General features: G+C 30.3%; 1 protein-coding gene across 1 annotated transcript in view; it reads right to left on the bottom strand.

Moving 5' to 3' along the window:
- Positions 1–12,691, bottom strand: part of LOC108692942 (protein phosphatase PHLPP-like protein) — a 44,594-nt gene that overhangs the window by 9,860 nt on the left and 22,043 nt on the right. The window contains exons 3-5 of the mRNA XM_018201523.1: positions 7,397–7,554; positions 6,893–7,039; positions 1,366–1,513 (exon numbers count right to left, since the gene is read on the bottom strand). Of these exons, the coding sequence (XP_018057012.1) occupies positions 1,366–1,513; positions 6,893–7,039; positions 7,397–7,554 (453 nt within the window). The remainder of the gene's footprint in view (positions 1–1,365; positions 1,514–6,892; positions 7,040–7,396; positions 7,555–12,691) is intronic.

The following is a 12,691-nucleotide window of genomic DNA, read 5'->3' on the forward strand; positions in this document are numbered from 1 at the left end:
TCCTATGTGTTACTAATCACATGTATATGTAGGTGTATATTGTATATTCTTATGTATATGTGTGTAAAAATATATTAGTATTAAAAATATTTGTATGTTTGTTTATAAATTACTTAAAAACTTTTCCGGACATCTTAAATTAAATCACTTTTATCATATCTACGAAATATTTTAAATAAAAAATCGATTTTTCTTATTTATAATAAAAATTCTTTGTAAGAAAATTACTGTTTTCTGAAAAAATTCAAACATTTGAATTGTTTTTTTTTATCCATTGTCAAAATTCAAAGATTTATAGACTCGTCAAACAGTTCTCTTTTACGGGAAATCTTTAGTGAAAAGTGAAAGAGATTTATTCGTGCACTGAAGGGAAACTAAAGTTATGAATTGAACTCATTTTTTATATCATAAGAATATTAAACTTTATCTTCACAAACATTTCAATTTAATAAATATCTTACAATTAATTGTTAAGACTAACAAAATGATTGTGCTAATTCTCAACTGTCCTTATATACACTATATATATAAGGTTTCTAATTTAATGTGACGAAATGACATATTCTTGTTTAATAAAATTTTATGTTTAAGAAAAATGAATTATTACGCAGAACTTTTCAGAGAGAACATTTCTTTGTGTAATAATATCATTAGTTTTTTATACGTATAAGAAAACTCAATATCCTTTAAATTTTACAAATACTAAATTTTATAATTTTAAATTTTTAAGAATTAAATTTAATTATTAATAATAATATCCTTTATATAAGAAAAAGTTAAATAACGTTACAATGATTTATTAAAAATTTTTTTAAGGATATTTTTATTTAAAACCAGTGCAATATACAATACTGTAAGCGAAACATTTTTGTTATAACATGTATAATCAATAACAAGGATAGTCGGTAACAAAATGTCAATATGTCAGATACGTGCGAATAGTGCTTTATACTAAATTACAAGGGACAAGGTCTCTTGAAGAATAAAGAGAATCAATAAAAGCCGCTTAAGATTCACACATGCAATATTACTGTAAGAGTGTCGTAGTTTCCACTTTGTCATTGTCATCGTAATCTAACATTACAGACACTATATATAATATATAATGTATTTCTTATAATGTATTTCTAATTTTTTTTATGTACATCCTTATATAGGTTTTTCTAAATTTTTACATATTTCTTTATGTATTACATAAAGTTCTAAATAGAATTATTTGTTAAATTCTGTTATAAGTAACTTATTAATTTCTCATTTTTTAAATATGATTCTTATCAATTTATAGAAGGATTTTTGAAGGATTTTTTTAGCATTAAATTATTTATTATTATCTATTATATTATTCATGATAAAAGTTTAACTTACTGTCAAAGTGAGAGCTCGCATGTTGACAAAGGATGGTACGATATTGAGTAAATTTCCGACGAGGGAAATATTCCTCAAGTTTCTCAGCCGTGTCACTTCATTCGGTAGATCCTTGATGCCATTGCGGTCAAGGATCAGTTCTTTCAAACTGCAACGTGATGATAAAAGTGTTATATTTGATAAACAAAGATTACATCGAGAATAATTTAACTAGCTTTAAAAATATTGATAGTGTGTATTAACACAATTCTTAATTAACATTTAAGAAACGAAGAGTTTAAATTGACTTTGAATTAATATGTGTTTTATTTATAGATCGTCTACAATGGAAATAATATTGCGTAGTAAGTTGAAAGAAATTGAGAAATTATAATCGATTATTCTCCTTACATTCGATTGTGTTTAGTCAATTTCTTATGGCTTAAAATTTACTATATCATATTTTCATTGTGTGTGTAACCTTTATTATGTTTTTTTCATATTTAAATAAATTTGTTTCTTTGTTTTTTTCGTATAATTAAAGCTTTTTCATTTTTGGTACTGTATAAAATGTTATAATATTTTGATATTACAAAAATCTATCTAGTATAAAAATACATATAAATTATTGAATAAGATAAAAATAGAAAGATATAAAGATTTCATTATACTGAATGTAATGTAAAATTAGAGAATTTTATTTATTATTTATGGGATAGAAGTTTGCAACATTATTTTAAATTTTCGCCCCTTTTTCTTAAAGTATTAATTAATAGAGGAAGAATCTGTATCTGATAGAGTTCATTCGTAAATTATAGTTTTTGCGGACGTAGTAGCAGTGCAGTTTTTAGCTACTGTGAATTGTATCTCGAAGCTTCGGACACGCGAGTCGGTGAACCTAAACGAGCGCGAGCCGCCCACAGGATGTGCACTTGAGTAGAAAGTTTCGAATTATAGTGAAAACCTTCGTTGCAATAAACATCTGTGTCATCAGGCAGACTTTCGATTTTTGCCATTAAGTATAGCGGATTCTTATCAATAAATACTTTTAATTTGACAAAAAACTTGAAATTCTTATTTTGATGTTACTAGTTATGTATAATGTGCGTTAAAATTTTTTCTGCAAGTTTCTCTTTTTTATGTTGTTAGCTTATGATTGAGTCTTTAAGAAATGCCTTGAAAGAAAATTCTTGAAGATATTAAGATAATTTTTATACTGTTTTATATAACTATTAAAAATTTAAGAACTTAATTTTTAATTAAAAAAGTTTTAGAACAACATTTTAAAACATCGTATCTTTAAAATATTGTGTCTCAAATATCGTGACACAAGAGAAAACAAAATGGGAGTAACAAATATTCCGAAAAAATTAACACGAATATATTCAAAACACTTTTAATATTTCTATAAATACATTGCCAATAAATAATATCAGAAATAATTGTATACACAGAGAAAATAATTATAGATTGTTAAAAAAAAATGACGCAAAAAAATTAAAAAATTATAATCTTTGATTGTAACAGATCATAAATAAATATCTTACTATCGTCGTTAAAAGAGTTTGCTGTACGAAGTTTTTGCCACTTTATTTTAGAACGTGCACTAGATCTGTTTTTATTGCTGTACTTTCTGAACTGATACACACAATATAAATTTGTTTTACTTATTGCACCGGTTCAGAGTGCAGCAATAAAAAACAGACTTATTGTTTCTTACCTGATTTAGTATTTTTTATTTTTTAATGTTGCTACATATAAGCTCGTTTAAAAGTGGAGCAGTGTTCAAATACCAAAGTACGCTCGGTAGATACGATTGTTATCATCAAACAATATTGTTTGAAGAACATTTTATGCGTATTTTATAGATTTCATTTTTATGAATTCTATTGTTTTATTGTTATTATTTTATTGTCTTTTGGTGTTTTAATTATGTATTGTACATTCATAAAAAAATATTTAAATATTAAAATCATAAATATCTGGCATGTTCATTTTATTATATTAATTGCTGTACGTTGTAGAGTTGTTTGTATCGAATAAAAACATTATTATATAAAAGCGTAACGCTATACTCTATAAATGTTAAAAATCCTTTGTATCGATGATTTTTTTCCCAATATTGCATTCTTTCCGAATGCTGTGAAGTGCTGGAATATCTTGCTCATCGTAAACAACAGTACATCCTTTCTATGAGCAACATTCTCACTTTATGAGACAAATTTTGCGAATTGCAAATCGTACACAACACATGAAGAACTTTCACCATTGGACCCGTAAATGTATATTGCGTAGCGAAATCTAAATTTTCGCAGATTGAATTTTTTACAATAATAATACAATTTTTGAACGTTGATCGCACGGTCATATATAAACTTTAAGGATAGAGACAATCGATTGTCCCAGTTATGGATCAAAAAGTTTCGCCATCTCTTCGATCACAGAATTTCCGGCGGCGATTCGGAAGCGATTTCTCCGGCTTTTCGTGGCACGATTTTCGTGTCCGGAGATACACACTCGCGGCAGTTCTTTCGAGGACTAAAGAGGTCGGTTGAAAGGCGAACTTATTCCTCTTGAGGATATCGTCTTGTAGCGAAGGAAGAAGAGGGAGGCAAAACCAAGGATGGGTTGGCTGACCACTCTGATGTAACAGAACAGAAATTGTCTGCCGGTGTACGAAGCGGGACCGAGCGATAATGCGTCGTGGCTTAGACCGGACATGCACCAGCGATGGCTGGCAAGCCGGTGAAATCCTTGTTACATATGATACCTTAATTCCACGTGAATAATGTCGCCAAATTATGTTGTTTGAAGCATAATACGTGATACATACTATACGCATCTCTTTCAAACTCTACCCGAATTGTATCCAAATATTATTTGCTATGACACAATATAGATAATTTCAGAAATATTTAGTACATTTAATTATACAGAATTATTATGGACATTCAAATTGTTCAAAAGCCGAGATAATATCATTATTACGATATGAATAATGATTTTAATAATACAAAAGATCGAGTTAACTGCGTTAACTCCGAATGTATTTAAACTTGAAAAGCAAATTTAATTATATCAGAAATCTATAAAGATTTAAATCTTTATCCTCGATGTAAGATATTTTATCTTTGGAAATCCTTTGTTCATATATCTGGGTCAACTATAGCTGGAATGACGGAAGCATCCGTGTTATCATGCGAGTATAATCTTAAATTCAGATTCGGTTTTCCCTCGTTTTGGGCGCTTCGTTTGACGTGATCGTTGAAAGTGAATCATGTAAAATTGCCTTAAAGTGCCGTCTCTTCCTGCGGTAGAACGGGGTTAGGCAACACCAGTCGTACATTGAGGCAGTGGCGCGAGACAGCGAGACTCAAGTGGAAACCGGCGCACGCGAGCCAAGAAAAGGTGAATGTCTATGAAACTTATGTTGGACTTGGTGAGTGCTTCATCCCGGGCAATTAGATCTCGGGAGGTCCTCATAAATGAGCGTAAGTTTCCAGAAATATTACGTTACGCTTCTGTGATTCATAATCGAAAGCATCGGCGCGTGAAAATCCATTTCGAGAAAAACAAGAATAAAATTTTATATAATATTCATTTTCGTAATTTCTGATAATATTATTATATTAATTAAAATTTCCACGCAAAACTTGGAGAATTTAAAAATAAATTAATATCTATAAAATTATTATATTTCAAAATGGAAATATTTTTTAGTTATAATTTAGGAAGCAAATCTGGATTTAATTAAATATAGAAATATGACAAATTAGACGTAGCTTTGTTTGCTCAAAAATAATTAGTTTCTCTGTTTATAAATAAATTTAAAAATGCTTGGCGGTAAATAATATTAGGAAATTAATATTTTATTTAGATAAAGAATATCGTTTTAGACATCAGATATATCTGTTATAGACATCATATAAATCTTTTATTTAGATTTTAAAAAAGGAGTGAAAGATGTGTTAAAGCTATAATACGTTAACTAAGAATCACTTCTAATGACGGTTAAATAAAAGATTTGTCTAAATTAAATATTAAATAATCACCGTAGAATTAGTAGAAGAGAAACAGGGTGGTGTAACTTATGTGACGATCGTCAAGACTAAATTTCGTAAATTCGCTTATGAGTTCACCGATGGCGAACCTATGCAAGGAGCACTTTTACCTTTCATGCGTATGTGCGCGCGTGCAGCGACGTCGTCGTGTTCACACCCCGTAGTTCCTCCCTCCGGCATTCTCATTTCCGGTCGGTGGAAAGTGGTTTTCGAGAAACTTTACGTAATCTCCGTCTCAATTGTGTTCCTCCCTCCCCCCCCTTTCACCCTTCTCGCAAGATCAGATTTTTTTACGTTGTCTAAAGTTGCGCGATAACAAAAAGCAGCTTAGCGTTTCGTGTGATCTTTCGAATGTCTCGAACTTAATAATAATATCTCAAATTCAAAAATATTTTAAAATATAAGAATCATGACATTTTAAGATCAATACAAAGAAGAAAATTGTATTCCGTCATATAATTTTTTATTACTATTTTTTTATTGTAATTATTTATAACTATGTTTCATTGTTTTTATTTTTGTTTAAGTAACAATAAGATTTGTTTGGTAAATTGGAAAAATAATATATTAATACATATGGATACATTTAGAACTCATTCCAAAGAAATCTATATATTTTGCAAGTAGTATAATATTTTTCACTAAAAATTATTATAGAATTAAAATGAATTATGAATTATAAATAAAAAATTATTTATCAAATCAAGAAATGAAAATTCTCATAATTTGCTTTCTTATCATTTAAAATTATTTACAATGTTTTCTCAATACGCAGCTCTTCATTTCGTAATAAAGGACTAAAATCATTTTGATGTATTATATAATTTTCTGTAATCGATATTACATGTTCCTTGATTTCTAACATCAACAGTTGTCATCGTTGTTTTTCAGAAAATCAGACAATTATTTGATTATTATCACGCGTGATTTTCTACACGAGCCTGTTATCAGCTCTGATCGATAATAACCTGCGTGATTAATGTGTTGGTAATCAATTGTATTCCTAGATTGACGCGCATAAATCAAGTGGTATGGAGGGAAAATTTAGCCGCGTACACATTAATGCATACAACCTGCTATATCAATTTATAAAATAGATATGCCGTTGCAGTGATCGCTAAAGAATAAATAATTAAAAAAAAAAAAATATTTTAAAATAATTTTTTAAAATTGGAATTTTCAGAAGTTCGATTATGGAGCATGTCTTTTTATTATAAAACACTTGAAGACATGAAAAGCACGATCTATCACAGTTCTTTAATTAAAATTTATTTAAGTAGGAAATAAGTGATATAACATTAATAAAAAGATTTTAGAGATAATGCTTATTAGAGATAATTGTTACGCTCTGATAAAGATCAATCTCTTCTGATAATAAGAAATAAAAAGGCGAGAAGATCTGTTTAAAAGAGGATTATTAATCTAATCTACTTTTATCATAAACAGATAGATAAATAATAATAATAAAATTATGAAATTATACGTACTTGATCAGTCGGCAGATGTCAACCGGAATTATCTCGATTTTGTTATCCGAGAGATTAAGGTAGGTCAGCGCTGGCAACTCTAGTAATTCCCTCGGGATTCTGTGGAGATTGTTGTTCTCCAGATGGACGGCATGAAGTTTGGGAAACCTATACGGAAAGGAATGAAGAGTTACGTACGAATTAACTACCAATTAAAGTTTACTTGCAGTTTCGCCGCGTTTGTGCTATCGGACACTCACACGCTTTTCTTTGCTCTTATCGAAGAAGGGATTAATCTATCCGTATTCTAATTACTTGATATTTCGCAAGAATTAATTTAATTTTTCTTTTTTTTCTTTTTTATCGGCTTTATCTCGTTAATTTCATTGAAATCTAAGATTACTGCTTAACTTTTTATCATACAATAATCAGAAAAAAATCAAAAGTGATGGAAAATGAATAGAAGAAAGTTTTTGTAATATTCCATATTGAAGCGATTTAATGTAAATGCAGAAGAAAGTATACCTGTGCAGAAGCTTCAGATTGTTATCAACGTTAGTGAATTGGTTGCATCCTAATGCGAGCTCCTCTATTGCTGGAAAAGCAATCGTACTGTCAGGAACCCTTGAAAGGCCTGCCTTGCTCAAGTCCAGTTTTTTGAGGCATGTCGACGACTGCGTAGCCTGTAAAAACGCGAAAGAGAATGTGATATGTTAATATTATAATATATAATGCGATACAAATAATAAAAAATAAATAAAATAAATAATACTATAAACATGCATTAATACCAATAAATAAAAATCTGAAAATATCTGAAAAGTACCTTTTCGGTTTTTAAAAGAAATCCTTGATAATTTGAGAAATGTAACGCCATTAAGATCATTTATTACATCATAAGATTTCGTTTCGCAAGTAAGCTAAATTTATTTTTGGCAAATAGAGAAAGTGTGATCGCTACCATCCAATCAGTAGACAATGTTTTTAAAATGTATTTTTAATATTTATTTAATCAAAAATGTATTTTTATATTAAAAATATATTTTAAAAACATTGTCTGCTAATTGGATAGACAGATTATTAGATTATTATTAGATTATTATTTCACAACTAGACTGCGGTTTTCCGCAAAATCCATAAAACTATGTATGCTATGTTTACCTCGAACTCCAAAGAGTCCGTATCTATGGTGTCGTCTCTGTCACACTCTTCCATGACAGCAATCAAGTCTTGTCTCCGACATGCACCTTCCAAACCGTCGCATATTCTTGCGCGTATAGCAAGTTTCGCATCAAGCGAGTGCGCGCGCGCGCAATTTAATTAAAATTCACGGTTCACTTTGATGCAATCATCACTTGATGTGTAAACCATATAATTTACTTTGTAGTAGCTTGTTTAAGCTCTAAAAGTTTATTCACAAGGAAACTGTAATTTCGCTTTTACCACTTGCATTGTAATATTTAATTTTATATTACTGAATGTTATCTAACGCCGAATTGTTAAAATTGCAAAAATGCATTATCTTAATTAAAGTAGATTGCAATGAGTGACGTTCCGTTGTGATTCTTCGTACATTACGGGAATATTTTGTTCAAATCAAACGATTCGTTATTGTAATTACAGACAAGAGAGAGAAAGAGAGAGAGAGAGAGAGAGAGAGAGAGAGACAGAGATAGAGATATCGCTTAATAATAAAATCAATAATTCAACAATATCCGTATGCAGCGCGATTATTAATCAGACATAGAGAGTACTCGTATCGGAGCAAGCGTTCGAAACAGGCGAACGAATTTTAACGTTGTAATTTTGTCACGTCGTTTCGATTTGTTCTTTCGAAGGTTGTGCATTCGAAATTACAAAACGTTCAATCGACATGGCGCAATTATTGGATCGCGTACAAATACGAACAGCTCGCAAATCTAGAAATAAAGTGACATATGATGTGCGCAATAAAATAAAACAATTTCACGAATTTCACGTGAAAGTCACATATTTTTTATGTGTTCGTATAAAAGAAGATATATGATATATTTTATAATTTTTTATTATACATTTGTGTGTTATAATAATACAGTATTAACTATAAATACAGCATCCTCATAAATTGACTTAATAATATTCTATATTTAATAAAAAATTAAATAGTTTTATTGAAAAATAATATTTATTTTGAAACAATTTTAAGTTTTTTTTTTACTTTTATTACTGCCTTTTTCAAAAAGTGCAATAAATTAAGAGTACATTATACTTATGAGTGTCAAGATTATGTATATTATATAATAATATTTAATTTTATATTTTTCACACAGAATTCTAAAACAAATTTAAAATTTAAAATTAATGATATAATCGATTTTTTAAAATAAAATTCAAATACAATTCAGTGAAAAATTAGATCTAATTAATTTAAATTGAAATCAATTTAACTAAATTTAAATAACATCACTTACTTACAGTTTTTAAAAATTAAAATATGAATAAAATAAGGATAATAAATAATATAATGAAATAAAATTTATTTTCAAATAACTTTTTATACTTCAAATAATTTAATTGTGTGATGTCTGTTTGCTCTTTTAATATACGCCAAAAATAATTTATTTTGCAGTTCGCTTTTTATACGTTTTTACTCGATTTGAACTTTAAATAAAGATTATAATGCATTCAATCTTGCTGAACTTCATTGTAAGAAAACCAACGTAAAGTAGCGGCGGTGCACGAGCAATATTTGTGCCGACAAGTATTGTTCTGCTCGTTGCCTCGGCTACGAATAGCCTCTCATTGTCCGCAGCGGATTTTCAACCGAACAATGAAGACGTCAGTCATAGCTTTCTTATCGGCGTTAGATTCGTCAGCGATCGCGTGCGAATCTTCCTAAAACAATACGACGGAAAAATCGCTACCGGTGTCATTAGAAAGCAGAACGTCGCGCACCAGATCGAACCATAATCAAAAAGGACGAAAGAAAAATTTCATATTATGTATTTAGTATTATTGTATATTTAGTAAAGAAATTAGAGCTAAAATAAACTTTGATTTATAGGAACATCATTTAAAGGCAGAAATTTCCTCAAATCAAATTAAATGTCTAATCTAATTCTAAAATTGTTTCAGAGAATGTGGTAATCGAAAAGGTGTCTCAATTTTTTTTTCAAGATTTGATTTGTTTTGACGTTTTAAAAACTTTTATTGCCGCTTGTTATTTTTGTAGAAAAAAATAGATTTCATCGAAAAGTTTTTATCTTATATTTTACATTTTTTTTTTCACAAAAATTAATATTATTATCTTTCAAACTAACAATTTGTCGATCATTCTAATCTAGAAACTGTACTTATTGGATAATAAATATTGTCCTTGATTTACTAGATGTTTAAAGCTTAGCAGTTTCATAAAGCTATGGATTCACAGAATAAAATTTCTTGTCATATAATTTATATTTAACGCAGTTTATCATAATAATCGAGAATCTTTTTTTTTTGGGACGCCATTAGAGGAAGTGCCACCATGATGAAAGAGAAAATGAGATTACGAGAAAAAGAGAACGATATCATGTCGCAGAAAAGAACTTGAGTCGCATGAGCGAGCATGATCGTCACATGATGATTAATTTACGGTCTAACGGCATCAAATCCGAGAGAAAGTGATTTACGTTTTAGACGTGTATGTACTGTATATAGTCTTATGTAATCGAACGTTCGACGAATTTAGAAGCGATTCGTTTTCACAGGAATCCTCAGGGCATTCATAATCAGGGTTTAAAGTTATCAGATTCGTTCAAGCGATACGTTTCTGACGCTTCTTTCGCTAGCACCCCCATGGTATCCCAGATTTAACTCTATTCTTCCATCGCGGCATCGTCTCAATTCCACCAATTTCCTGACGATAATTTCCCATCGGAATCCCACGATCGATCGATTCTACTTTCCGATCGAACTTTGTTTGAGTTCACTGATCGTCCTCGAGTTTCCATTTGATTTGGGAATACAGGTTGAAGAGGGAAGAAGAAGAAGAGAAAGCTGCAAAAGATATAGAAAACGGATGGAAGAAAAAGGAGATAAAAAAGCCGCGCCGGTTGACACCCACACACACACACACACACACACACACACACACACACACACACACACACACACACACACACACACACACACACACACACACACACACACACACGCGCACGCACGCACGCACGCACACACACGCCGGCGTGGGTTGAAAACGAGAAAGAAACAAGATGAAACGATGTTTCTAACGGACGCGTTTAGCTCACCGTGAACAGACGAGATAGAAATAAGCAACGAAGATAGAAGACGAAGAGGAAGAGAAAGAATAAGCTTCGTGTCCCTCGTCGACGGTGGCTAACGAGGGAAGTAACGTTTCTAAGAAAGTCCGGACTTTCGATATTTTGATGAATCGAGCTAGCTGCGTAATCTGTCGTGCGATAATCCAGGACTAAGGTGGAGGAGATTGCAAAAAAATTGAATAAAAGAGGGCGAAGGCGCGAGAGAGAGAGGGGGGGGGAGGAGGAGGCGCGGTCTTTTTTCGGCAAAAATCATTCTTTCAAACTGGAAAACTTTTCTCTCTTCTTTTCTTTTTTTCTTTTTTAATTTAAAAGTGCTGTCAAATTGGAGTCAAAGTTTTGCAAGTTATAACGAAGATAAATAATTTCGAGGATTGTGTAGATCAGGGATGCGTGAGAAATCAGAGACATTATGGAAATGATGAGCTGTGAAATAGATTCAGCGCGATGTGTATCATGTATAAGACGCACGAATTATTTTGAGATATAATTAACGAGTACTGTTAGCACATCGGACTGAATTCGCTTAACATCGTATACCGTTCGGCACGTGGAGTAAATTCATCATACGAATTATGTAAACCGTTAAACGAGTCTTCTGAAATGTTTGGAGAGAACAATCGTGGTAATTACGGAGAGCACAAGAGGCGAATTAAGGATGAAAAGCAGCTGATTAGGGAAAGTTGATAATTAAGATTGTTGCCTTTAATAATATGGTACATTAATTCTCATAATCGATAATAGACAGTTAGCTTAAATTGCAGTATTTATTATAATTAGCTTTAAATGATATGAAACAAGCTTTCATTGAATGCTTCTAAATTATAAAATAAACTTATATTATATAACATTTTATTTATTACATATATCAAAGAGTATTAATTTCTTTTATAAGAAAATATTTATTTATTACGTAATAAATATACGTTTACATAATTGTATATAATAAAAATATTTAATTATACATGTATTTATTATATAATAAAAATATCAAAAATATTTTTTACGGAAACATAAATAAATACAATAAATCTTTAATATACCATAATTTAACGCAACGGGATTTTATATTGAGAGAACACAGAATACTTCATCAATTATTGAATTCACATATAATATGATAAATTATTATGTATATATGGAAAAGTTTTAGGATTCTCTCACCAGATTAATGTGACCACATACATGTCACTCACTAAATTTTGCTTAACCACGATTCTTTTTTAATCCTTGCGAAATTAACACTGGGATTGGAACAGTTTCTAGTTTGTTTAATAATAGGTACGTCCGTTGAATCAGATAAATCGCCCTTAATCGATTATCGACAACCACGTATTGGTGGTTTGTGCGGTAGTTAAAAATTCTGACCGCAACGCATGTTCCGATTAATTTCCCGGGACAGTGCCTAAAGGAAAACGACGTTCAAACGTGCTTTCAAGAATTTCTTTGACGTTTTGGACTTTTAATTAATTCTTCAATATAGTGATTATTTTAATAATTATCATTTGAGTAAAAACAT

This window comes from Atta colombica, unplaced genomic scaffold, assembly GCF_001594045.1.
Source record: "Atta colombica isolate Treedump-2 unplaced genomic scaffold, Acol1.0 scaffold83, whole genome shotgun sequence".
Classification (NCBI taxonomy): domain Eukaryota; kingdom Metazoa; phylum Arthropoda; class Insecta; order Hymenoptera; family Formicidae; genus Atta; species Atta colombica.